We start from the raw sequence: 24,354 nt of genomic DNA, 5'->3' as shown, positions 1-24,354 counted from the left end.
CTGGATCTTCTCCAGCCCCTCCCAGTAATCTGTCAACCCGATCCGCGATGTGCCGAACTCTAGCACCAGGAAGACAGCACACTGTTTTGGTGTCCGTATCCAAAGCGGGATGGAGACTGAACTGATGCAAACTGATGCATTCTGAGCAGATCCTTTTCCATTCAGAATGAATTAGGGCAAAACTGATCTTTCTGTAGCCTTTCTGTCACAACCTAAAATAGGAACCAACGATCAGAGAATGCGCTGGTACAACAGCGGTCCCTGCACCCAAGTCTGCATCATTTTACGCATTCCACAACAGCCAAACTCTGACACTTTTCAAGGGGAAATTAATGACTGCAGCGAAATAAATAACTGCCCAAGGTCCTGGAACAGGAAGATCAGCATCCGTAATGTGGAACGGACTGAGAAAACTATGTTACTTTACTGACTCCACTTGAGATAACATTCCCATGAGGTTATTATCAAGAACTGCTGACGTCAAGTGTTGAATGTGAAGTATGAGGAAGTCGTTAATGTCTTCACCTATCTGTACAGTAACACACATGTGAAGAAAGGACGAAATAAAAGCAACAACATAAAACTGACAGCATTTGGCAGGATAATGGCCCATGCACATGGCGGCACTATGTGTATGGAGTTTGTCAGGCAGTGCACAGAGACCTATGGCTCCCCTGTGCTGCCCTAATGCCACAGTTGGGGGTCTACATTTTATACAAAGTTGACATAACATTAAAACCACTGTCAAGTGAAGTGAATAAGGCCACCTGTTTGGTGGTGGGTTATACTAGGCAGGAAGAGAACAGCCAGTTCTCGAAGTTTATGTGAAGCAGAAAAAATGGGCAAGTGTAAGGATCTGAGCAGAGCATCTCCAAAATGGAAGGTTTTATGGGAACCTAAGGAACTTTGATGCATGTGAAGGATGAGGCCTAGCCCGTTTGGTCCGATCCCACCAAAGAGCTGCTGTACAGCAAATTGCTGAAAAACGTACTGCTGCCTATAATAGAAAGGTGTCAGAGGGCACACAGAGCATTGCATGTATTCACAGTCCACTGCCATAAGCATCTAAGACTGTGCAAGCGTGAGTGTCAGATCTAGACCATGGAGTGATGGAAGAAGGAGCCTGGTCAGATGATTCATGTTGCATCATGTGGACTTCATGTAAAGGAGGCAGTGGGATGTTCTGGGCACGGACGGCGTTGGGTGGGGCAAACAGGGCAATTGCCCAGGGCCCCCTGTTAGATAATTAAAGGGGTTGTCCGTGTTCAGAGCTGAACCCGGACATACCTCCATTTTCATCCAGGCAGCCCCCCTGACATGAGCAAAGGAGCAGTTCATCCACCGATTCTCTCCTTTGCCCTGCGCTAAATCGCGCAGGGCAAAGGCATTTTTGGGAGTTTCGGTGACATACTGGGGCTCTCCATGGGGCTGCCAGTAAAACGGCTAGGGCAGCGCTAAAGACCACCCATCAGAGCCGGTGACGTCACCGAACACACTGCCGGGCGGAAGGTTCCGCCCGGCAGTGTGTTATGATAAACAAAAGAGCCTGTGCGCTGCGCGATCTAGCGCAGGGCAATGGAATGCATCGGAGCATGAGATACTCCGATGCTAGCCTCAGGGGGGCTGCCAGGGTGAAAATAAGGGTATGTCCGGGTTCAGCTCTGAAACCGGACCCCCTGTTCCCCTAGAGCTCGATGACAGGCCAGGGCCACAGACCGACATCAGGACGTTCTGTGTGGGCGGAGCTAACATAGTTCTGACCGCCATCCTTTGCCTGCACTTGCTCCAGGCTGCAAGGCCCAAATGTCAGACTGGGAGGACTGGGCCTTCTGCTGTGTCCAACCCACAGGCTCTGACCTTAGCTGCTGGACTGCAGGAGCTCCCGGGACCCTCCTAATAAAGCACCTGGTAAGTCCATCTAATAAGAAGCATGGTCCCTGTGCCCCCTCGTGTGTGCTCCCTGTGTGCTCCCTGTGCCCCCTCCTGTGCGCTCCCTGTGTGCTCCCTGTGCCCCCTCCTGTGTGCTCCCTGTGCCCCCTTCTGTGTGCCCCCTGCTGTGTGCTCCCTGTGCCCTCCCTGTGCCCCCTCCTGTGTGCTCCGTGTGCCCCCTCCTATGTGGTCCCTAGCGCTCCCTGTGCCCCCTCCTGTGCACTCCCTGTGCCCCCTTCTGTGTGCCCCCTCCTGTGCGCTCCCTGTGCCCCCTCCTGTGCGCTCCCTGTGCCCCCTCCTGTGCGTTCCCTGTGCTCCCTCCTGTGCGTTCCCTGTGCTCCCTCCTGTGCGTTCCCTGTGCTCCCTCCTGTGCGTTCCCTGTGCTCCCTCCTGTGCGCTCCCTGTGCCCCCTCCCCCATAACAGTGTCATCCACAGGTCCCCCATAACAGTGTGTCATTCACACATCCACCATAACAGTGTGTCCTCCACAGGTCCCCCATAACAGTGTGTCCTCCACAGATCCTCCATAACAGTGTCATCCACAGATCCTCCATACCAGTGTCATCCACAGAACCGCCATAACAGTGTGTCCTCCACAGGTCCCCCATAACAGTGTCATCCACAGGTCCCCCATAACAGTGTCATCCACAGGTCCCCCATAACAGTGTCATCCACAGGTCCCCCATAACAGTGTCATCCACAGGTCCCCCATAACAGTGTCATCCACAGGTCCCCCATAACAGTGTCATCCACACGTCCCCCATAACAGTGTGTCATTCACACGTCCCCCATAACATTGTGTACTCCACAGATCCTCCATAACAGTGTCATCCACAGATCCCCCATAACAGTGTCATCCACAGATCCCCCATAACAGTGTGTACTCCACAGGTCCCCCATAACAGTGTGTCATCCTCAGATCCCCCATAACAGTGTGTCCTCCACAGATCCCCCATAACAGTGTGTCCTCCACAGATCCCCCATAACAGTGTGCATGCGCAGCATTATCTCCATTCCCTGCTATGGAATTGTGAGTGATCAGCTATTATCAGAACACTCACAGTATAATGGAGGAGGACCATGCATGCACATTGTGCTCTCCCTTCACTTCAGGGGCCCGGATGGGGCAACCCTTTTTTTCAGCTTGTGGTTTTATAAACTGCACCATGGAAAAATAGAACTGCCCTGGCCATTCATAATGCGGGGTCCATGTCCAGAATTCCCATTGAAAATGGGGAGGAATAAAAATCCACGGCAAAAATGCATCAAAAAGTGTTTTATAAAATTATGTAGAAAAAAAACACATAAAAAAAAAAAATGATGCAGATTCTGCATTAGGTTTTTTATGCAGGGGAGTCCGTTTCCGTTATGCAGTTTCCTGGTGTAAATGACGATTGAAATCTACTCCAATTAGGGACTGTCATAAAAATCCGGTCTTTGATAGATGACCCCCACCATAACTATAAAGTGATCTGCTGTAAAGTCACAGTTTGCTGTAACACTGGTCATAAAGCAATCAGCTCTAACATTAGTTTGTCTTAAAGAAGACCTTTCATCTGTTTTAGCTAAATACCTGTACTTGCTGATTCTGCCATCCGTTGTTTTTTTAAAAACATTGCTCCTACGCCCCGCTGCGCCCGCCTGAAGTTTTCGCTCTCAGTATGCTAATATTGAGCATCGGAACAGGGTTTCTCAATGGGCGTCTCCTTCTCCCTGGCTGTGCCGCGATCCAATCACAGCGGAGAGCGTCAAAGCCAGAGAGAAAAAAATAATCACCTTCTCCCTACGCTGTGACGCTGTCCGCTGTGATTGTATCGCGGCACAGCCAGGGAGAAGGAGACGCCCATTGAGAAACCCTGTTCCGATGCTCAATATTAGCATACTGAGAGCGAAAACTTCAGGCGGGCGCAGCGGGGCGTAGGAGCAAGTCCAGGTATTTAGCTCCTATAAGTAAAACAGATGAAAGGTCCTCTTTAACGCTGTAGCCATAAAGCGATCTGCGGTAAAGTCGCAGTTTCTGAACACCGTTGCCATAAAGCAATCTGTTGTAAAGTCAGTTTGCCATAAGACCATAACCATAAAGCGATATGCTGCAAAGTGACAGTTTGCAGTAGAACCATTGCCATAAAGCAATCTGCCGTAAAGTCAGTTTGCCATAAAATCATAAAGCAATCTGCAGTAAAGTCACAGCTGTTCTATGAGGAAGACGAGCTCCTTTGTGCAGGACACGGCTCCTGTCCTCATGCTTTGCCTAAAACTACGCAGAATGCAGATTTTTAACACACCTGTCGCAACAAATGCCTCATTCATAGCGAAGCTGAAGGCTGTTCCCTATCCAGACTAAATGAGAAGGGATCTGAGGTGACAGCGGCATGTGAAATATGCAGGAAAGCCAAGGCCTAACGAAAGTGGGAAATTTTTTTTGGGTGTTACCAGTTACCACTGTTACATAACAGTGTCATCCACAGGTCCCCCATAACAGTGTCATCCACACGTCCCCCATAACAGTGTGTCATTCACACGTCCCCCATAACATTGTGTACTCCACAGATCCTCCATAACAGTGTCATCCACAGATCCCCCATAACAGTGTCATCCACAGATCCCCCATAACAGTGTGTACTCCACAGGTCCCCCATAACAGTGTGTCATCCTCAGATCCCCCATAACAGTGTGTCCTCCACAGATCCCCCATAACAGTGTGTCCTCCACAGATCCCCCATAACAGTGTGCATGCGCAGCATTATCTCCATTCCCTGCTATGGAATTGTGAGTGATCAGCTATTATCAGAACACTCACAGTATAATGGAGGAGGACCATGCATGCACATTGTGCTCTCCCTTCACTTCAGGGGCCCGGATGGGGCAACCCTTTTTTTCAGCTTGTGGTTTTATAAACTGCACCATGGAAAAATAGAACTGCCCTGGCCATTCATAATGCGGGGTCCATGTCCAGAATTCCCATTGAAAATGGGGAGGAATAAAAATCCACGGCAAAAATGCATCAAAAAGTGTTTTATAAAATTATGTAGAAAAAAAACACATAAAAAAAAAAAATGATGCAGATTCTGCATTAGGTTTTTTATGCAGGGGAGTCCGTTTCCGTTATGCAGTTTCCTGGTGTAAATGACGATTGAAATCTACTCCAATTAGGGACTGTCATAAAAATCCGGTCTTTGATAGATGACCCCCACCATAACTATAAAGTGATCTGCTGTAAAGTCACAGTTTGCTGTAACACTGGTCATAAAGCAATCAGCTCTAACATTAGTTTGTCTTAAAGAAGACCTTTCATCTGTTTTAGCTAAATACCTGTACTTGCTGATTCTGCCATCCGTTGTTTTTTTAAAAACATTGCTCCTACGCCCCGCTGCGCCCGCCTGAAGTTTTCGCTCTCAGTATGCTAATATTGAGCATCGGAACAGGGTTTCTCAATGGGCGTCTCCTTCTCCCTGGCTGTGCCGCGATCCAATCACAGCGGAGAGCGTCAAAGCCAGAGAGAAAAAAATAATCACCTTCTCCCTACGCTGTGACGCTGTCCGCTGTGATTGTATCGCGGCACAGCCAGGGAGAAGGAGACGCCCATTGAGAAACCCTGTTCCGATGCTCAATATTAGCATACTGAGAGCGAAAACTTCAGGCGGGCGCAGCGGGGCGTAGGAGCAAGTCCAGGTATTTAGCTCCTATAAGTAAAACAGATGAAAGGTCCTCTTTAACGCTGTAGCCATAAAGCGATCTGCGGTAAAGTCGCAGTTTCTGAACACCGTTGCCATAAAGCAATCTGTTGTAAAGTCAGTTTGCCATAAGACCATAACCATAAAGCGATATGCTGCAAAGTGACAGTTTGCAGTAGAACCATTGCCATAAAGCAATCTGCCGTAAAGTCAGTTTGCCATAAAATCATAAAGCAATCTGCAGTAAAGTCACAGCTGTTCTATGAGGAAGACGAGCTCCTTTGTGCAGGACACGGCTCCTGTCCTCATGCTTTGCCTAAAACTACGCAGAATGCAGATTTTTAACACACCTGTCGCAACAAATGCCTCATTCATAGCGAAGCTGAAGGCTGTTCCCTATCCAGACTAAATGAGAAGGGATCTGAGGTGACAGCGGCATGTGAAATATGCAGGAAAGCCAAGGCCTAACGAAAGTGGGAAATTTTTTTATTTATTTTTTAAAGTAATATTCAAAAGCCTTTTTTTTTTTTTTCAGATTTGCCGAAAAGGAGAATTTTAAAATCGATGTGTCTAAGCGAGGAGCGGCCAAAAGGTCAGCGCCTCTGGAACGGCGTAGCCTCATGTACACCTAGCACAGAATAACACCGGGCTCCGCCAGGTGCTTAAACATATAGGCGAAAAACCGCAGCGCCGTCAGCTGAAGGTTAGTAAAACCAATTATTGTAATTATTTTCAAGGCCAGATTTCTGCTTATGTAATGTGCAGAGCCAAATAAACGCCGGCCTTTCTGCTGATGATTTAAGACTGCATCATAGATGAGGTATTCATGACGGGGCCGGGCTTCTATAGTACATGCATTGAGCGCCTGGTCCTTACAGTGCGCGCTGTGTACGCAGAGTAAACACCAGGCTGATGGGGGGGTGTGTGCTGAAAATAAGGTTGTGTGAAAGAGACTTTGAGTGAGATCACTAATAGATGTCACGGCAGTGGTTGACACGTTAGAAGCGGTGGACGGGGTGATATCACTGAAGGAAAAGTCAAAATTCAACAGAAAAATAGATCAGGAATTTAGATTTTGCACCACCTCTTTTGGGGTAGGGGGCAGGAATTGACATTAAAATATAAAGGTATCAATTTAATCAGGACCAGGAGCATCTATTCTTATGAGACTATGATGTGCCGTTCCTCTATTATCCTTACTAGACGTTCAAGAATTAATTGTCAGCAGTCTGCAATGAAGGTCCAGATGGGTGTTACCAGTTGGGGTGGGGGCGTCCCTGCACATTCTACCACTAGCAGCACTGATTGGATAGTGTCAGACTGTGCAGGCGGGCCTTTATTGCAGACTGCTTGCAAACCACTATTAAAAAAAATAGAGGAATGGCACAACATAGAGTTAAAAGAAAAACATGCTCTAGAGTTGCTATTACAAGGAGAATGTCAGGAGAGAGGACAGGTCCCTTTTAAGCATACCTCCAGTGATACACTTATAACTCTATGAGGACATGCAACACAATGTGGTATCTAATTAAAGAAAAAAACTAACCAGTGCTCTATGCGGTTTAGTAGGTTCAGTCACTTGTAGGCAGCACACACCCTTCATTTAAATGGGGGGCAGTGCAGGATGACACTTGAATTAATGCAGCCCCTTACCTTTCTCCCTGCTGTCCCAGAGTGATTGAGACGGGCAGAGATATAATTCAAACCAAGGAAATTTGTCAATGAAACAGGGAATCACATGCTGTTTCTGACCTTAAATGGGAACTTGCTAGCTAATGAAGGCCTGTGATCACAGCAGCCTCTGCACTGATTCCAGAAGGCAGTGTCTATCTCCTTCTTTCTCTGTAATGTGAGAAGGGTGAGTGGTGAGGTGTCTCGTGTTTACCTCCTGTTAGTGAATTAGGTGGAAGGACAGCTCTGCAGCACAAATAGTTGACCTTCAAAGGAAAAGGCTGCAGAAATGGTTCTGTACGAGGATCCAAGTGCAAGTGGATGACAAAGATTCTGTAAGGTCTGCCATTTACCTGATGATCACAGATCATCTACAATGTTCATTTTCTAAAGGGTGGACCATAAATAATTGTATGAAATGTATTTTTTTAAATCTATTTTGATTTAGGAAACAATGACTCATTTAGAGGTCAGACACCAAAGGAAGCAACTCTCTCTGCCTCTCTCTCAGCAAGAAGTCTTAGCACAGCCTGTCAGCACCAATAAGCTGCTGATTTATTAGCTATGAGTCACATTATTATGACCACTTCCTACTTTCAACGTCAGCACCTTGTAGCTCATGAAGGAAGTCCCGTGTTGTGAGCCGGCTCGGTGGGTATATAAGGTGTGCGATTGGCTGTCTGCACACATATCCCTCGTTGCTGTCTTGTGTAAAAGGGGTACCAGTGTTTGAAAAAGGCCAAGGGTGGCAATATTTCTGAAACTGCGCAATGTGAACTGTTCTCGTGCTGCTGTGGTGAAAGTGTATTGTGAGTAGACAAATGGCACCATTGTGAATAAGCAGAGAGGAGACGTGAACAATGGCTACATAGACGAACGAGGGTGGACCGACACGATACAGTGGAGCAGCTCATCACCAAAATGAACTGGGGGCTACCAGACGTGTGTCTAACACAACAGTCAGGGCCGTCTTTACCAAGGGGCAAAAGTGGCAGCTGCCCCGGGCCCAGTTGCTCCTGGGGGGCCCAAGGCAGCTGCCTCTTGAGCCCTGCTAGCCACTGCCCCGGGTGTCAGGCTGTCAGCTACAAAAGGGTGCTGCCATGCCATGCCTGCCGGCACTGAGTCCAGCCAGCGAACTGTCTGTGAAAGCTGTGATTCTCTAGGATCTTAGATGACATCATCACCATGTGACCAGTAACCTAGCAATATTACTGGTCACATGGCTAGGAAGTCATCACAGGTCCTACCAGGAGTGTTGTGACAGAAGTTTACCTTAACTGTGGAGCTTTTTTTTGTGAAGATTACATCAGAAAAGGGTGACAGGGGCTGTTATTCTAATATACTATAAACTACTATATAGTGGGGTGCTGTATACTGTGGGGGGGGGGCTGTATACTGTGGGGGGCCTGTATACTGTGGGGAGCCTGTATACTGTGGGGAGCCTGTATACTGTGGGGAGCCTGTATACTGTGGGGGGCCTGTATACTGTGGGGGGGGGGGGGACCTGTATACTGTGGGAGGCTGTATACTGTGGGAGGCTGTATACTGTGGGGGCCTGTATACTGTGGGGGGGTCTGTATACTGTGGGAGGCTGTATACTGTGGGGGGCTATATAGTGTATATTGTGGAGTGCTATACTGCTGTACTGTATACTGTGGGGGGCTGTATATTGTGGAGTGCTATACTGCTGTACTGTATACTGTGGGGGCTGTATACTGTGGGGGGCTGTATACTGTGGGTGCTGTATATTGTGGAGTTCTATACTGCTGTACTGTATAGTGTGGGGGGCTGTATAGTGTGGGGTGCTGTATCGTTTACAGTTTGGGGTGCTGTATACGGTGAGGTGCTATACTGCTCTACTGTATACTGTGAGGTGTAGTATACTGTGGGGTGCTATATACTGTGGGCTGCTATACTGTTCTACTATACACTGTGGGGTACTGTATAGTGTGGGGTGCTATACTGCATACTGTGTGGTGCTGTATACTATAGGGTGCTATACTGCATACTGTGGGGTGCTGTATACTATAGGGTGCTATACTGCATACTGTGGGGTGCTGGGGTGCACTGTAACGCTAGGGTGAGCCGAGCCCCGGTCTCCTTCCTGCAGAGCGGTGCCCACTTCCAGCCTGAGCCCAGCTGCCCAGAGCACTGATCCTGAGCCGCTTTAGTCTTCAGAACTGGAAGTATTTACAGTCATTCACTGTACTCTACCAGATGTGTGGATTTTTTGTGTGTGTGTTGTGGTGGAGGCCGTGATTGCCTGCTAAGGTGTGGGAAGGCGGGATCCAGGGGGCCCAAGTAAATTTGTGCCCAGGGTCCAATCAATATTAAAGACGGCCCTGACAACAGTTCAGCAAACCCTACTGCGTATGGGGCTCCGAAGCAGAGAGATGCTCACTACACCTCTACTAACGAAGTTACATTAACAGAAAAGTCTTTAATTTTCATGGCGGTATCAGAATTGGACCTCTGCTGATTGATAAAGACTTGTCTTCTTGCATGAGTCAAGTTTTCTGCTTCATGAAACAGATGGACGTTGGTGTGTCAGAAGAGAAACATCAGAGAACAAACAACCACCCTGCAACCATTGCTGGAAGAACATAGGCTGCTGGGGTCAACGTTATGATCTGGGGAAGGTTTTCATGTTATTCTCTGGGCCACTCATCTTGGGAAAGGCACTCTGAACTGATTTGGGTATGAATCCATCCTTGCAGATCACATACACCGATACTTGCTGATTGTCTTCCATGGGGCAGATGGGATCTTCCAGCAAGACAATGTGACCTGTCACACAGCTAGAAATGTCCGACGTTGGCTGGAAGAGCATGACCAAGACTTCCAAATACTACCCTGGCCCCCTAATTTCCCAAACTTGAACCCAATTGAGCATCTGTGGGACCACCTCGATGGTCGTATTCACTCTATGGATGCTCCTCCTCCAGCAGCTGTGGGATGCTCTGCAGTCAGCATGGCTCCAGATACCTGTGACAACCTACCAGGACCTTATTGAGTCACTTCCAGACCATCTAGCTGCTGTCCGTGCTGCACACGGTGGTTACTCTGGATATTAGCTAGTGGGCATTATATATATATATATATATATATATATATATATATATATATATACATATACATATCTATATATACACAGAAACTATGATACGATTTGATTTGGAGGAGTTGGGATCCCAACATGAGGTCACCAAAGCCACCACTACTCCAGCCCCTATGTATTTATGTGAAACCTCACTAGACATAGAGCAGCTTTTGATTTACTGGTAAAAGTTACTGCACGTCGCCCCTGTCACTTGTGGAGCATTTACAATCACCAGACCCTTTTTACTGTGGGATGAGGAGACCCTTTTGGCCTGGTCTGTTTGTAGTCACTTTATGTAAAGTATAAATGCTTCTGGCAAACATCATACTTAATTGGTGCTAATGACATCACCTTCTACTGACGATGACAAACTTGCCTAAATCCATAATTGATTGGGTGTTCTTTTTTTGTGTTTTTAGCATTTATGTCTACAAGATCTAATATTTTCCCTAAGAAGAGATGTGGTGGAGATTAGCTACTGGCTGCCAATTTAGTGAACCAGGATAGATGTATAGTTTTTGCTTCTATTTTGTATTTTATTTAGTTTTTTAATAGTTTCAGCTTTGCTAGTCATCCAAACATATTACAGCATTTTTTTAAAGGGAGTCTCCCTAGAAATTCACTGCTAAACACAGGCTTGTTGCAATGCCTTGTAAGCTTAGCTCAGCTGGATGTGATGATACCTTTTACTCAGCGATTCGATTCTTCATTCTCAAGATAAAGTACTTTTTGCAAATGCAGTTGTGCACCGAGGGTGGGTCCAAGCCACTCTGTGCACCATTGGTCCACTTGATTCCTCTGCCAGACCCTCCCTCTCCATCTTGATTGAAGGGTCAGGATCCTGCATAGGCATCTCACCTACTGTAGGTCTGTCAATCAAGGAGAGGAAGGGGCTGGCAGAAGAAACAGGAGGAGCATAGGTGCTCATTGTCATCACAGACTAGGGTTATGGATAGCTATGTGAGATGCACAAAAAACATCTAACAAGGCCATTCTTGAAGGGATATTATTATTAATATTATTAAAGAGCCATTCATTCCATAGCACTGTATTGGTGGTATATCACTAGGATATGCCACCAATGTCAGATAGGTGCAAGTTCTACCTCTGGGACCTGCACCTTTCTACAGAACAGAGCCCTTAAAGTGAGAGGAGAGCAGCTGTGCCCTCCATTCATTTGCTATGGGACTGCCAAAAACAGCCATCTCTGGCACACCCATAGAACTAAAAGGAGCGGTGGCCACGCTTGCGCAGTGTGCTCTCCATTCCTTTTCATAGGACTTCCCAAAATGGACCAGCGTGCTCGCTCGGCTATTTTTGAAACTCCCATAGAAATTAATCGAGAGCATGCCGTATGCGCAGGGCACTCACGTTCTACTTTTGGGAGCCCATTCAGGAGATGAGACTTGCACCTAGATTGGTGGCATATCCTAGTGAGATGCCACCAATGTCTGGGATGAGAAGGAGCAACTACTCCTAAACAGTGCCATCTACAAATAGACATTCCTGATTTGAGTCATTCTTGAAGACTCTAGAAAGGGTTGGACATTGATTTTAAAAGTTGTTAGTCACCTATAGGTAATGCTAGAGACACAGCTTCTTCCTTTTGGAGGAGAGCTAATTTACATACTTTCTCCGAGAAAGCATTGCCATTCCATCTTAATCTCCCAAGGGAGAATTAGTAACTTTCAGGATGTGCCTTGGATTCCACATACGAAGACCAGTCCGGGCAAGAGAACATTTTGCTATTCAATAGGGGAAAAAGGGAGGAGCTGCCCATAGCAACCAAATTTATGCCTCTTATTTCTTAGAAGCCAGTGAAGAAAATGAAGTCGCCACCTGGTCGTCCGCTATATTCCCTTGCCCTGTGTTGGAGTAAATTTCTTATAGTGTGAAGTCACAAATCAGGAAATTAATTCACAGGAACCCGGTCACATCAACATCTAACTCATTTATTTTTAATTGGAACGTATCGTTGTATCTGGATATGAAAACAAAAACAATGCTTACAAAGATGTACACAATAGTGAACAGATATCACACAAAGCACAACTGACCAACTCATCACTTTGACAGAATAATTATATTACATAAAGAAAAAGAAAAATTCACCTCCTGAAGAAGACGCGTGCTCTACAAGAACAAAAAAAAGACAATAAATAAAATCACATTATTCGCAGGCAAAGCTGCGTACATCAGTACAATAGCATCATGAAGACTGTCAGGACTCTGATGAGGAATCCAAAAATGGGAATGTAAAAAAAAAAAATATGTCAGTGCCGTTCATAGTAACTGTGTATAGGATTATACCGATGTTCTGATCTGCGGGCAAAAATAAACTGCACCTAAAGGAGTTTTCCAGGAGTCTACATTGATGACTAAGTCATCAATATCAGATCGGAGGGAGTCCATCTCTCGCCACCTCTGCCGATCAACTGTGGCCGGAAGATCACAGCTCTTTATAGTGGCAGTTCCAAGTCACTGCAGTGCTCCTCCCATTTGCTTTAAGGGCACCTAAACCTTTTTGAAAAACACGAAGGAGCAGAAGCGCTGCTCAGAACCATTTGCACTTTCATGGGCTCTACTGGGCTTTTTGAGCATGTGGAGTATGGATCTGCAGTCCACATGCTTGAAAAGTTGACCAGAGCTGTTGAAAGCCGAAGGGGCAGAGGGCTCCAAGCAGTGCTTCTGCCCCTTTGTGTTTTTCACAAAGGTTTTGGGTACTCTTCAACCTGCCAGTAACCAGGCAGTGCCTGGTTCCAAAAACAGCAGCTCCTTTTTGGACCCATCCAATCTGATATTAATGGTCTATCCCAAAAACTTGGTCATTAAGATTCCAAAAAAAACGTAAATTTTGTTCCCTGGCCTTAAGGAGTCTTTTTCCATCTGAAGTCATGTGAATCGCCTTGCCACTACTTGATCAAGATGGTCTACTAAAGCATTGGTGACATTAGCATATACTTAGTGCCATTATTCCATTGTCCCATATGGGCCCTTTTGGGGGGGCATTGCACCCATTGGTCATGATTCATGATTAATGCCTTCATTTAAATAGATCTGTCTCGTCACATACTCCTTTTCAATTTATAGTCAATTATTTTAATTTGATTTAGATTTTCATGAGCTAGACCAAAAAGGTGATTTTCAAAATGTTCAATTTTTTCACTTTTAGACCTCATAAACATACATAACTCTTTATATAAAGGCTGTACCTAGCGACATGTGGTCCTATTTGAGAGCCACTCCCTTTGCCTCTGTATGGTACTGTATTATGGACATTTTTCCCTAATATGCTACTGAATAAAGCATATAACCAAATTTTGTACTGTTAGATTCATACAGAATTTAACAGAAAAAGCAATTGGTATGAGACAGCCACAGAAGGGCCCCATCATAGTCCATGGGTGACATGTTATGGAGATGTACAACACAGAGTCATAATATGGCTGTGTGTGGGTGGTGAGCGCTATGATGATATAATTGTGAATAGCACAGACAATTTTTTTTTTTACAATTTACGTTTTTAGATTCCTTTAGTTGGCTAACCATATTTGATAGTAAAGTTGTTAACAAAAGCATCATCTGCAGATTAAACACACAATGAACCAAGCATTGCCCAACACGTGACCAGTGTCCGATTTCACTTTCGAAAAAAAATCTAAAATTATATTTTTCCATCTCCCTTTACCAGTACAAATAGGGCAAAAATAAACCAAAAAATATTCAGCTTTTAAAGTGTATGGCAGTCGATCCAACATAAACCAAAAATACATGCTCATTGTTCAGTACATCATAAAATAAGAACCCTCTGTGGAGCATCAAAAGTGTTAAATATGTAGAACAGAAAACCAGAAATTTGTAGAAAGGAATTAGAATTTCTTTTAACATAAATTTATTTATAGTCTATAGATAAAATTTCTTTCAAAAACAATAGTGGTTCCAAAAATACAAAATCATTCTGCAGCACCTATAGCCATTTGCTTTATACTAATGTAATAGATTTCAAATCTTATCTCCCTCCCCCCAATAACGGTGACAAAAAAACTTTTTTAAAAATAAAATAATTAAGAATGTAGTTTTTGACAGGAGAAATAAAACAATATTATTACTTTTTGCACATCCGGGGAAATTCATTGTACCTATTATTAGTATTAAAGGGGTCTGTACCTATAAAGGCTCTTTCAGCTGTGGACAGAAGACACTTTGAGCAGTATTTACTCTTCAATCTCTGCGCCAATTCTGCAATCCTGGCTGAAATCACGGGACCACCCAACAGACTCTTCTTATGTTTGTTGACCGTATGTTCTCCTCCTTCTTCCTGTTCAGCTGCATAATGTATTTGTAGCTGAACAGGAAGAAAGAAGAGCATATCTTGTTTAAACATCAGAGGAATAGACCCCAGCTAGTCAGGCGATCACATGATTCCAGTTGAGATTGCAGAATCGGTGGAACAAGTACTGATCAAAGTGTCTTCTGTCCACAGGTTAGCAGGGACTTTTTAGATACAGGCCCAGAGAACCCCTTTATAATACAATTATAAAAAGGACTTTATAAATATTGAAAGAAAATATTACAGAAAAAAGACAAAAAAAATAATATTACATTACAAGATAAATTATAAAAGACAAGAGAAATTATAATATTATATCAATAAACACTCAAAGGGGTTGCCCAGCCTGCAATTTTTTTTTTTTTTCCGAGACCAACAGGGGTTCCAGAAAGTATAAAAATGGGATTGCCGGGGATCAGTGTGGTGCCTATAACTTCTCTTAATTTTTTTAACCTATTCTGAAAAATTACAGCTGGACAATGCCTTAGATGTTTTTTTTTTAAAGTTGACCTTCATAAATCATTTCAATCATTCCAAAAATTATAGCTTGCCAACCCCTTAAATGGGTTTTTAAAAAATGTCGACCTTCATATTTCAAACCAAAGCGTTGCATCTAAATGGGGAAAATGTCTTCAAAGTTTCAGATTTAAAGATGTATTGAAGTACAACAAAAATTGGCACCTGCGACATTATGAGAAAATAATTTTATATATTTTTTATATTTTATAACTTTTTGTGGTTTTAGTTTATGTGATAAGCTCTGAGTTTATTGTTATCGCATTTGAAATATTATACACAATATATACCCCTGTATATATATTAATGTCTTGGTCGAATTTTTATAATCATCATCTTTGTAGCAATGCCCTAAATATAACAATGTCGATTTCATTCCAAAGTTGTTTACAAGAAATTCCAATATAATTAGACCTACATAAAAAAACAAAAACATTCCTGAATGTCTATTAGACACAATACGACTACTAAATAACATATTTACAGTGAACACTGATCAAAAATTCTACTTTGTGTGATCTCAGCACTTTTGCTCCTCTCTCACGTAACTAAAAAATTTTTAAAAAAGTGAACGTAGTATCTAAAAATGACTGTTAGATGTTGAAAATGTTAGAATGGAATGTTTTTTACTGAAAAAAAATCTAAATTATTTATGTACAAGAATATAAGATAAAATATTTACATTTTCAGTATAAAATCAAAGGTTCTCTATTTGGTAGAATTTATGGGCCTTTTTTTTTTCCGACCCCCAAAAATTTCAACTTCACATACAAAAGCTAGCTGACCCTAACTGATCTCAATTCCTTGACTCATGAATTCCCCTTCCCCCACACACACAAATTTTATCAAAAACCATAAACTTTCAATGTCTGCTTAACTACTATTAATTGCCAGGCTGCACCTATACTTGACTTTTGAAACAATGGTAAGTACAGATACAGCTTGGTAATTAGCTGTAATCTTCGGGACCTCCTAATTAAAAAAAATTAAGTTAAATATTTTTTCCTAAATTATATTGATGTTCAAAAACATGTATTAATGCAAAAAAATGTCAATTGATATTATTAATAATAACAATAATAATTGTGACATTAATTTTATTTTTTGACCCTCGTTTCTGTGAATTTCTTTACATTTCAGTTTAGTATATTTTCAATAAAAAAAATTCTAAAAACACAAAAAAAAGGAATATTTCAATTCAGAGAAACAGGATTTTAAGACAATTTAAAACTACCATTGATTTAGTGGTTTAAGCTCCCACTCTGACAGGCTCTACTGTCCATCTTTTACAAGAAAGGTCATTCATCTGAATGGCCGCCATGTGATACTACATTTGCTCTAATATTTTGTTGCATGTGGACTTTTAAAGGGTGTCCAATTTAGAACCCAATTAGGACATCTGAGTTAATAAAGGGGGTTCCTCTGTTCAGGATCTTCATCTTTTGTTCAGATTGGAGGTCAGTTACAAAGAGCACCTCTCTCTCTGGAGGACCTGTCCTGTATTACACAGAGAACCTTTTGATGTGAATGTGTAATACTTCATTTCTCCTGTGGGGGTGCTTCATAAAAAATCTACACTTGCTACCAGATTTCTCACAAACAGTAGTTGATTGCTGGAGTCCCAGCAGGAGGACACTTTGTGATCATTTAATTGTAAGGGGTCGCTTCTCACAAGTAGGGGTTGTCCAAGGTGGATAACCCCTTTAGGGCTCCTCATGCACACGACCGTATGCATTTACCGATCTGCAAAATACGGATCCGCAAAAAAAAAAAACGGATTACATCCGTGTCACATCCATTTTTTTTTTTTGCAGATCCATTGTAACAATGCCTATCCTTGTCCGCAAAACACACAAGAATAAGACGTTCTATTTTTAATTTTTTGGGGCGAAACGGACATGTGGACATTTCCGTTTTTTTTCAAGCCCCATTGAAATGAATAGTTCCGCATACGGACCTGTAAAAAAACAGAACGGAAACGGAGGAAAATACGTTCGTGTGCATGAGTCCTTAATAGGAGGAGTAATTTTTAATAATTAATTACGAATAGGAGATTTCGACGAAAACATTTATTGAATACGAATTCAATGAATGTTTTGGTCCAAATCTCCAATTTTACTTAGAGAATTTTTTACATATAGTGTTGTCATGCGTAGCTTGTAAAGTATATGAAAATGAAATCAAATTGAGTTTATACCATTTCAATCAACATATCATTGAGTCCCAACTTTTTGCTTTTTTTTTTTTTTTTTGAGAGCTAGTAGGAGCCATTGGTATCACCTGCAACGATAGTGTTCATCATTAAATAAAATCTATACAATATAAAACCTGAATTAGCCGTCCAGCTAAGTTATCCTGAATATACTCTACGGTAAAGCATTTAAACATCCACAGGATTACAATCGTGGCCTGTGCTCACACAAGGTTGACCTTTCAGTTACGCTTCGACGTCATCTCAAATATCTGTGTAGGGACTGAGCAAACCAGAAAAATTTAACAAGATGGGCCGAATTTAAGCATCAATGCTTCACTGTGTACGTCTGACTCTCGAGTCAAAACGAGTTCTTTAATGTACCTCAGAAAAAAATGTTTTTGAAAAAAAAAAATTAAGCAAAAGCCTGGTGACCCCTTGGAGAATAATATCTGCTATTTGCAGGTCAAGGCAAATGAATACAATAAAAAAAAAATTAAAAAAAATTCAGTATCACCTTACAGTTATTGGCCAATATTTCTTTTGCTGCTCAATTTTTTTTTTAAATTCTTACGTCAATAAAAATAAATCTACCGTTTGTCATGATCCAGCAGATAGTGTCCAAATTTGTAAATCATGAAATTGTCCCAGATGAAAGGCCATGTGGCATCATACGATTTCTAAATCTTTCCTGAGTTTTTGAAGGAAAAAAAAAAAAAACTAACAGGACTCTACTCCTCTTCTACAAGAGCTCCTTCTCGCGTACTGCGATGTCTTTGGTTGCATCTTCATACAAAACTATTTTCCCTAAGCCGCAGAGAAGTTAGATCGTATGGAATCCTCCCTCAGCTGTCTGTGCTTTCCGATGTTACAGTCATCGTGGTGGTTTCGTCTTTCGATAGTTATTCTGTATTTCTTCCTGCAATTGAGAAATCAATTTTATTTTTTAAGTAAGCTGTAGAAAAAAAGACAGAATTAAAATTAAAAAGAAAAAAAAATTCAATTTTGTCCTCTCCTCTCTCATCAGTATATTGCTGCACAGTGTATTCCCCATTCTTTACACTGCAGCTCTGCTCTCTCACACTAGATGCTGTGAATTAGGCCACACCCACAGGAGGATCGGTGCTTCCCTCTGTTGTTTTCTATAAATATACAGCATGCTGAGTAGACAGGCTTATTTAGGCATGAGATCACGCTGTGCCCTCTGAGCTTGCTGCTTCCACTCCTGCCTCTGAGCATTTAGGCATACCTCCAAAGTAAACATCCAGGTGGTAGATAGCAGGGGTCCTCCTATGCTAAACCCTCCGGATCAAAACGCGTTGCTCCAGTATGTTGGAGCCATTTGTAGATTCAGACAATGAGAATCCAGCTCTGTGAAGGGCCGGTAAAACAGGAGCTTTCTTACAGAAGTCAAACTGCATGCTCTACAAACAACTTTGACTAAGGGCTAGCTCAGCCCACAAAGCGTGGGGCTTATTTATCAAACGCTGGTCTAAAACGCCAGTCTTATAACCCCTATAGCTGGCGGTAGATCCGCCTAAGTGATGAAGAGGCGCCGGCCTCTACATCACTTTGGCTTCTCCAGCCCTGGTCTAATTCTACGTGAGCTTCCTCGCTGTCTTACATTTAGACCATTTTGTACGCCTAAAACAGACATAGAAAATGATGAATGAGATGGGCCTACCGGCCCGTCCCCTTCCTCGCCGCGCCCACTTTTTTAGACCTGGCGTGAGCGGGGAAAAGTCACGAATTCCGGAGCAAAAAAAATTTGCGCCACAACCTGTGCCAGAAATATGCCTAATATAGGCATATTTCTGATAGTTTATGACCCCCTATGTTAACATGTGGAACCTGTATTCCCTGAATTTCATGGAGGTCATTGTGGCACCAAAAGAGATATAATACAGTGTGGGCTCAGCATGCATGTGGAACAAGCATTCCCTAAATTTAATGGAGGCCAGTATGGCACCAGCGGATGTAGTATAGTATTTAGTGTTAGGTTCCTGTCCTAAAGAGAGAGCCTTGTCGTTGGCGGGCAGGCACCAATAATTTTAGACAAAATGTATTTGCAAAGAATTTAACATTGCCTAATAAAGCTCATGTTTTGCCAGACCTCCATGGCTGGATTTTTTGTGCATACCTACAGACTGTCCCATTTTTCAAGAGATAATCTTGTGAAATGGACACCAAGGGGACAAAGCTAATGTATATGTCCCCCCCAAAACTGGATGGTTTAGTGGTCATGTTTAGGAAATCAATACAAGACAACAATACAAACATCCCACAAACCGGAATTTGAATGTTGGGAGAATCTAACAATGTTGCCCCCTCCTTCCTTCTCCCCTCTCACAGCACAAACACTGAAAGACAGATACTGCCGCATCTCCCCCTCCTCCCATTTTAGCATTCATTGCTTCTCACTCTCATTCACTGATGGGAAGCAGATACACTGAAGATAATGAAGAATTGAAACAGCCTATTAGAACGTTGTAGGACTTTTCAATTATAATTACTGAAACGTCCTTAATGATAATGTATATTACAGGCCAGCGTCAACCTAATGAAAGTAACACTCTCACTAGGCCCAAGCGACATTCTGAACACTGATGTCATCATATGGGTACTTGCGGCTGGGAATTGTGATATTCTAATAGGCTATGTAAATCCATATTGTGATATGTATGGTGCCAGACCGCTCTTCTACATCTGTACATAATATTCAGTGTCCATTTTAGTTGTATCAGTATTTAAAGTTACCTGAAAAAGTAGAAGGCCATTAAGAGCCCCGTGCCTAGGAAGGCGCCAACCACAATTCCGGTTACTGCAGATTCTCCTAAGCCACCTGCTTGAGGAAACAAATCAGACACACACCATTAGAGCTGCCAGAAAGGAATCCAGAATGGCAAAATCTGTCCTCGTTCTCCTGCTCAGGAGGCCAGAAATGCTGAATGACACTGTAACGTTGGCCATATAGGTTTCCCGCCCAGAAGCTGGACAGAAGAGCACTCCTGTTGAACTCCTATGCTCCCCCCAGTGGGTGCGGCAGGTTGCCAAAACGTTTAACATTAACTCTGTGTCTATGGAGGGGTTTTGGATAAAAAATTCAGTATGCATGAAAAAATATAGAAATGCAAGGAGAAATATGTGACTTTTATGAAACTTCAATTAATCTCCAGCATCTGGGAACATTTTATGAAAACCCAGGCGGTAGCAGTCAGACACTTTGCCAGGCCCATCGATTGAGGAAGTTATGGCAATAACAGGTGCCGATTATTCTTCCGTTCTGCAAATAGCTGTGAAGTTTTTAATTAAAGGTAATTGACTTTGGAGCGGTGGACAATGGGTGTGAAATTTCCTGCATCCTATTTTGCACGGAACAAGTTCCCATGCCAAAAAAAGCATTGTAAAGAGACAGTACAATTTGTGCCTTTGACAGATGGGAGTATTAGCAGATCTTAATGGATTTGAACTAGTTCATGGTGTATTTAAAAAAGGAAAAAATTGCCAGGTCACCATCTCATCCCTTTTCTACAGCCTTGTGGTCTAAGGTTCCTCTCCTTAGAAGAGTCTTACTAAAGTGTACCACCAGTTATAAACCAGTTTATACCAGTTATGAGGTGAATATAGGTGAATATAAGAAACTTTGTAATATATCTTATTAAAGAATTATGCTTCCTTCTGGGCTTCTTAGTATGCTTTCCCTCTTTCTCTCCCCACTCAGCTTCTTATCTCTTGTAGCTTCCTTCTCTATCTCCAGCCTCACACACAAAAGTCTACGGAGAGAGGAAGGTGGGGATGAGGAGGCTGCTGTCAGCTGGTAAGTAATTTATTTCCTCACACTAAACAGTGGTAGAGCCATCTTTAATATGATATACTACATGCTTTATTCACTTATGCCAATTTGTTTTATAACTAGAGGTACACTTCAAATCTAAGATTGTATGAAGATGAAGCATTCATCGCGACCTTCATTTTTCCGGGCTTGTAGAACATATCTGGGACCCACTTGCATATAATTGAGGCTTGGGGGCGTTCCTTGGCACCATATTAATTGTCAAGGTCACCCAAAATATCAGAACTGAATTTTGGAACTTGAAAGAAGAGAAACCAGCTAATAAAGGGATTTTCCATGCAAAACATTTCTATTTGATCCATGCTATATGGATCATGAGAATGGGGTAGCCTGGTCCCACATTTTCATTAGTGTGTGGCCATGGTGATTCTCAAGAATGGAGGATGGGGTTCCAGCAGTAGGACCTCCACATGTTACACATTTATGTGATATCAGATTCATTTTCTACTGGGCATCTTTCCTATACTGTGCAATGAAGTCCCATAGACCTCAGAGTAGACGACCACTCTCATGCAAGGCCACCTTTCCTGTATGTGGTTGCAATAGGGGTCAGGTGGGATAAGTCCACTTAATAAACATGTTCGAGCCCTGACCTGGCCAAATATTTTTTTTTTTTTTTTTATCACAATGAGATCCTCTGTGTATGTGCACAACCCTATAGACTCAATTTAGGACATCCAAAATCACAGTGTTAGTTATTAAGAGACCTGAGACAACCTCTGGTGACTTGCCATTGCTAGTCCCTGCTCACAACCAAGGAACAACCCTTCATAAATCTTGACCCTTCCATGCGTGGATGTTTTATAAGACATTCACTCATACAGTATATACTATTATACATAGATCTGTGCATGTCTGGTCTCCACAGTACAGAAAGATTCAATGAACCGAATTACTTACATGTTTTGCACGGAGTTATGGTTTCAAACACTTTCATCTCCGCAAGTCTTATCCTTCCAGTTCCCCATATAGTCTTCAGATTTGGTCGAAGTTCAAAAGTTCCTTGAATGCCAAAAAAATCTCCGATAACCTATTGAATAAGAATAGAGGAATACATGATAAACTTTTTGATAATATTCTGACAATCTAGGAATTCCCATAGAACAGAATTCACACTGTATGACAGACATTGAATGCGGACACCATTGAAGACCAGGAACATTAGAGAGCCAAAAGTTGTCAATTAAAACATGGTGATTCAACCTTCGAATTTAAAGGGATTGTCCAGTTTGGACATCCCACGTCATTATCCACATCCCCTTGTTGCTAATTATGCAACTTCTGGCTGCTGGGACACTCCTCTAATTATTGGTAGGGTGTGTGTGTGTGTGTGTGCAAAATGAAGCATTGCATGTTGCAAGATTGAACTTATTGGGCATCCTTAGACTACAAGGACACTAGAGGTCCTTCATAATGACTGAAGCTCTAGGTAGAGGCTGACTGCTCAGGCTAATAAAGCCTCATTCTAAACCTAGTAAGGCATATGGAAAGAGGTTATAACGTGGACAACCCAACTGTCTACAGTGAAGTTCTTATTTTGGTTGCATATACTGCACCAAGCAGTATATGAAAGGGATTAAAATTGTCCTGATCTCTCTTAAATTATGACGGTGTGGGATGGATGATAATGATGTAGTTGTCTATATATCTGTACATCGATGGAAGCATGTTCAAAGCATGAAGGCACTACAGGGAATTCGAAGCCAAGAATTGAGGATCTAAGGTAGGCTCGATCAGCTAGCGGTCTTCCCACAGGAAAGTTCAAGGCAATACCAGGAGAACAGGATCTTGGCTTTCCACCTTGAATATTGCATTCAAAGGGAACCAGTTTTGTTCTTGTAGAGGTTGCCATCATGGCTGTCCATGTAAACCAATATTGGCTCGAGTCTTACAGAGTGGTACTCTTTTCTTGCTCATAGACAGGAGTCCCAAGCTGGCGAACCCTCTTGTCTAGTAGGGCATATTGACAGAATGGGTGTTCTTCATAAGAGAATAATTCTAAAGATGTTCCCTTTAAATCAGCAAATTGTCTTCTTCTGCAATACCATCACTACAGGACAAGAGAAAGACCAATGGAAACCACCCAAGTTGAGGCTCTGGAGCAATGGGGGAATGAACAAGTCTAAGTTATTTAGTTTTTTTATTACATTTACTACCTTAATTTTCATAATTGCATGACAGACCCCTAACATGGTCACAGCTCCTGAAAGGGGTGGAAGTTAGCTTACCCAAACTACTTGCATCATGACAGGAATAGGTGCAGGGATGGCTTGTGTTACAATTTCAGGGCATAATTGGTATTTTTTTTATTTTTTAGTACTTCTCATCAGAACCACCACTAGGTGACTGCATACTATTAGTTTTTTTTTTGCTGTATGACCTGATGCTTGATAGCACACAAAATCAGCCCGGTGGGTCTAGACACAGAGTGACCAGCAAAAGTCAAATGCCGGGTTTTCTTACTTTACGCCATTCATTGAGATAGAGGTGAGCCAAAAGTGTAAAAAGAAAAAAAAAAAAATCTAAGTAAATAGTTCTCATATTTTTCCTATATGTGAAAGTAACAGCCAAAGACGAGACTAAATTTTATTATTTTAAATTCTGTTTGCGGCTTATTTTACTAAATTGTGGTTGGAGCATGTTTAGACTGTGGTAGGAACATGTACATGATTAACACAGACGGGTACTGTGCGAGCAAAGTGTGACTGATCCTTAAGTAATCAGAATTTAATGATAATATTTCAGAATTCGATTCCATTTCGTAAAAACCGAGAGAACACAACGATTGTTTGCATTTTTGTCCGGCGCATATTTTGCCTTAAGAATGTCAATTATGTGAAAACATTTACAGGCAGACGGCAAAATTTGCTTGGGTTTAGGGAGAACTGCAAAGAGTTCAAGACAATAAAACTGGTTGCTTTCCTAACATTTTGGATTGGTCTGTATTCAATGGGTAGAAGCTACGACTGGGCAGTTAACCATCAGAGACATAGGAGCTCCTGGCCCCAGTGCAAAATCTGAAGACATGGCCCCCATGTGCCATATATAAAACTGGTGTCTTCTTATGAGACAGAGGGACAGGATGCAAC

The 24,354-nt window shown here is 42.6% G+C and overlaps 1 protein-coding gene across 2 annotated transcripts in view; it reads right to left on the bottom strand.

Annotated features, from left to right (window-relative positions):
* Positions 1–17,167: 17,167 nt before the first annotated feature.
* NPR3 (natriuretic peptide receptor 3) overlaps positions 17,168–24,354 on the bottom strand; it is an 86,412-nt gene continuing 79,225 nt past the window's right edge. Inside the window, exons 6-8 of one of the 2 annotated variants that reach the window (XM_040421003.1) lie at positions 22,166–22,295; positions 20,170–20,257; positions 17,168–18,331 (exon numbers count right to left, since the gene is read on the bottom strand). In XM_040421003.1, the coding sequence (XP_040276937.1) occupies positions 18,220–18,331; positions 20,170–20,257; positions 22,166–22,295 (330 nt within the window). In that variant the 3' untranslated portion in view covers positions 17,168–18,219. The remainder of the gene's footprint in view (positions 18,332–20,169; positions 20,258–22,165; positions 22,296–24,354) is intronic. The other variant, XM_040421004.1, reaches the window with a different exon arrangement.

This window comes from Bufo bufo, chromosome 2 (genome assembly GCF_905171765.1).
Source record: "Bufo bufo chromosome 2, aBufBuf1.1, whole genome shotgun sequence".
NCBI lineage: Eukaryota > Metazoa > Chordata > Amphibia > Anura > Bufonidae > Bufo > Bufo bufo.
The sequence above is the reverse complement of the archived record's forward strand: the minus strand, read 5'-3'. Positions and strand labels throughout refer to the sequence as shown.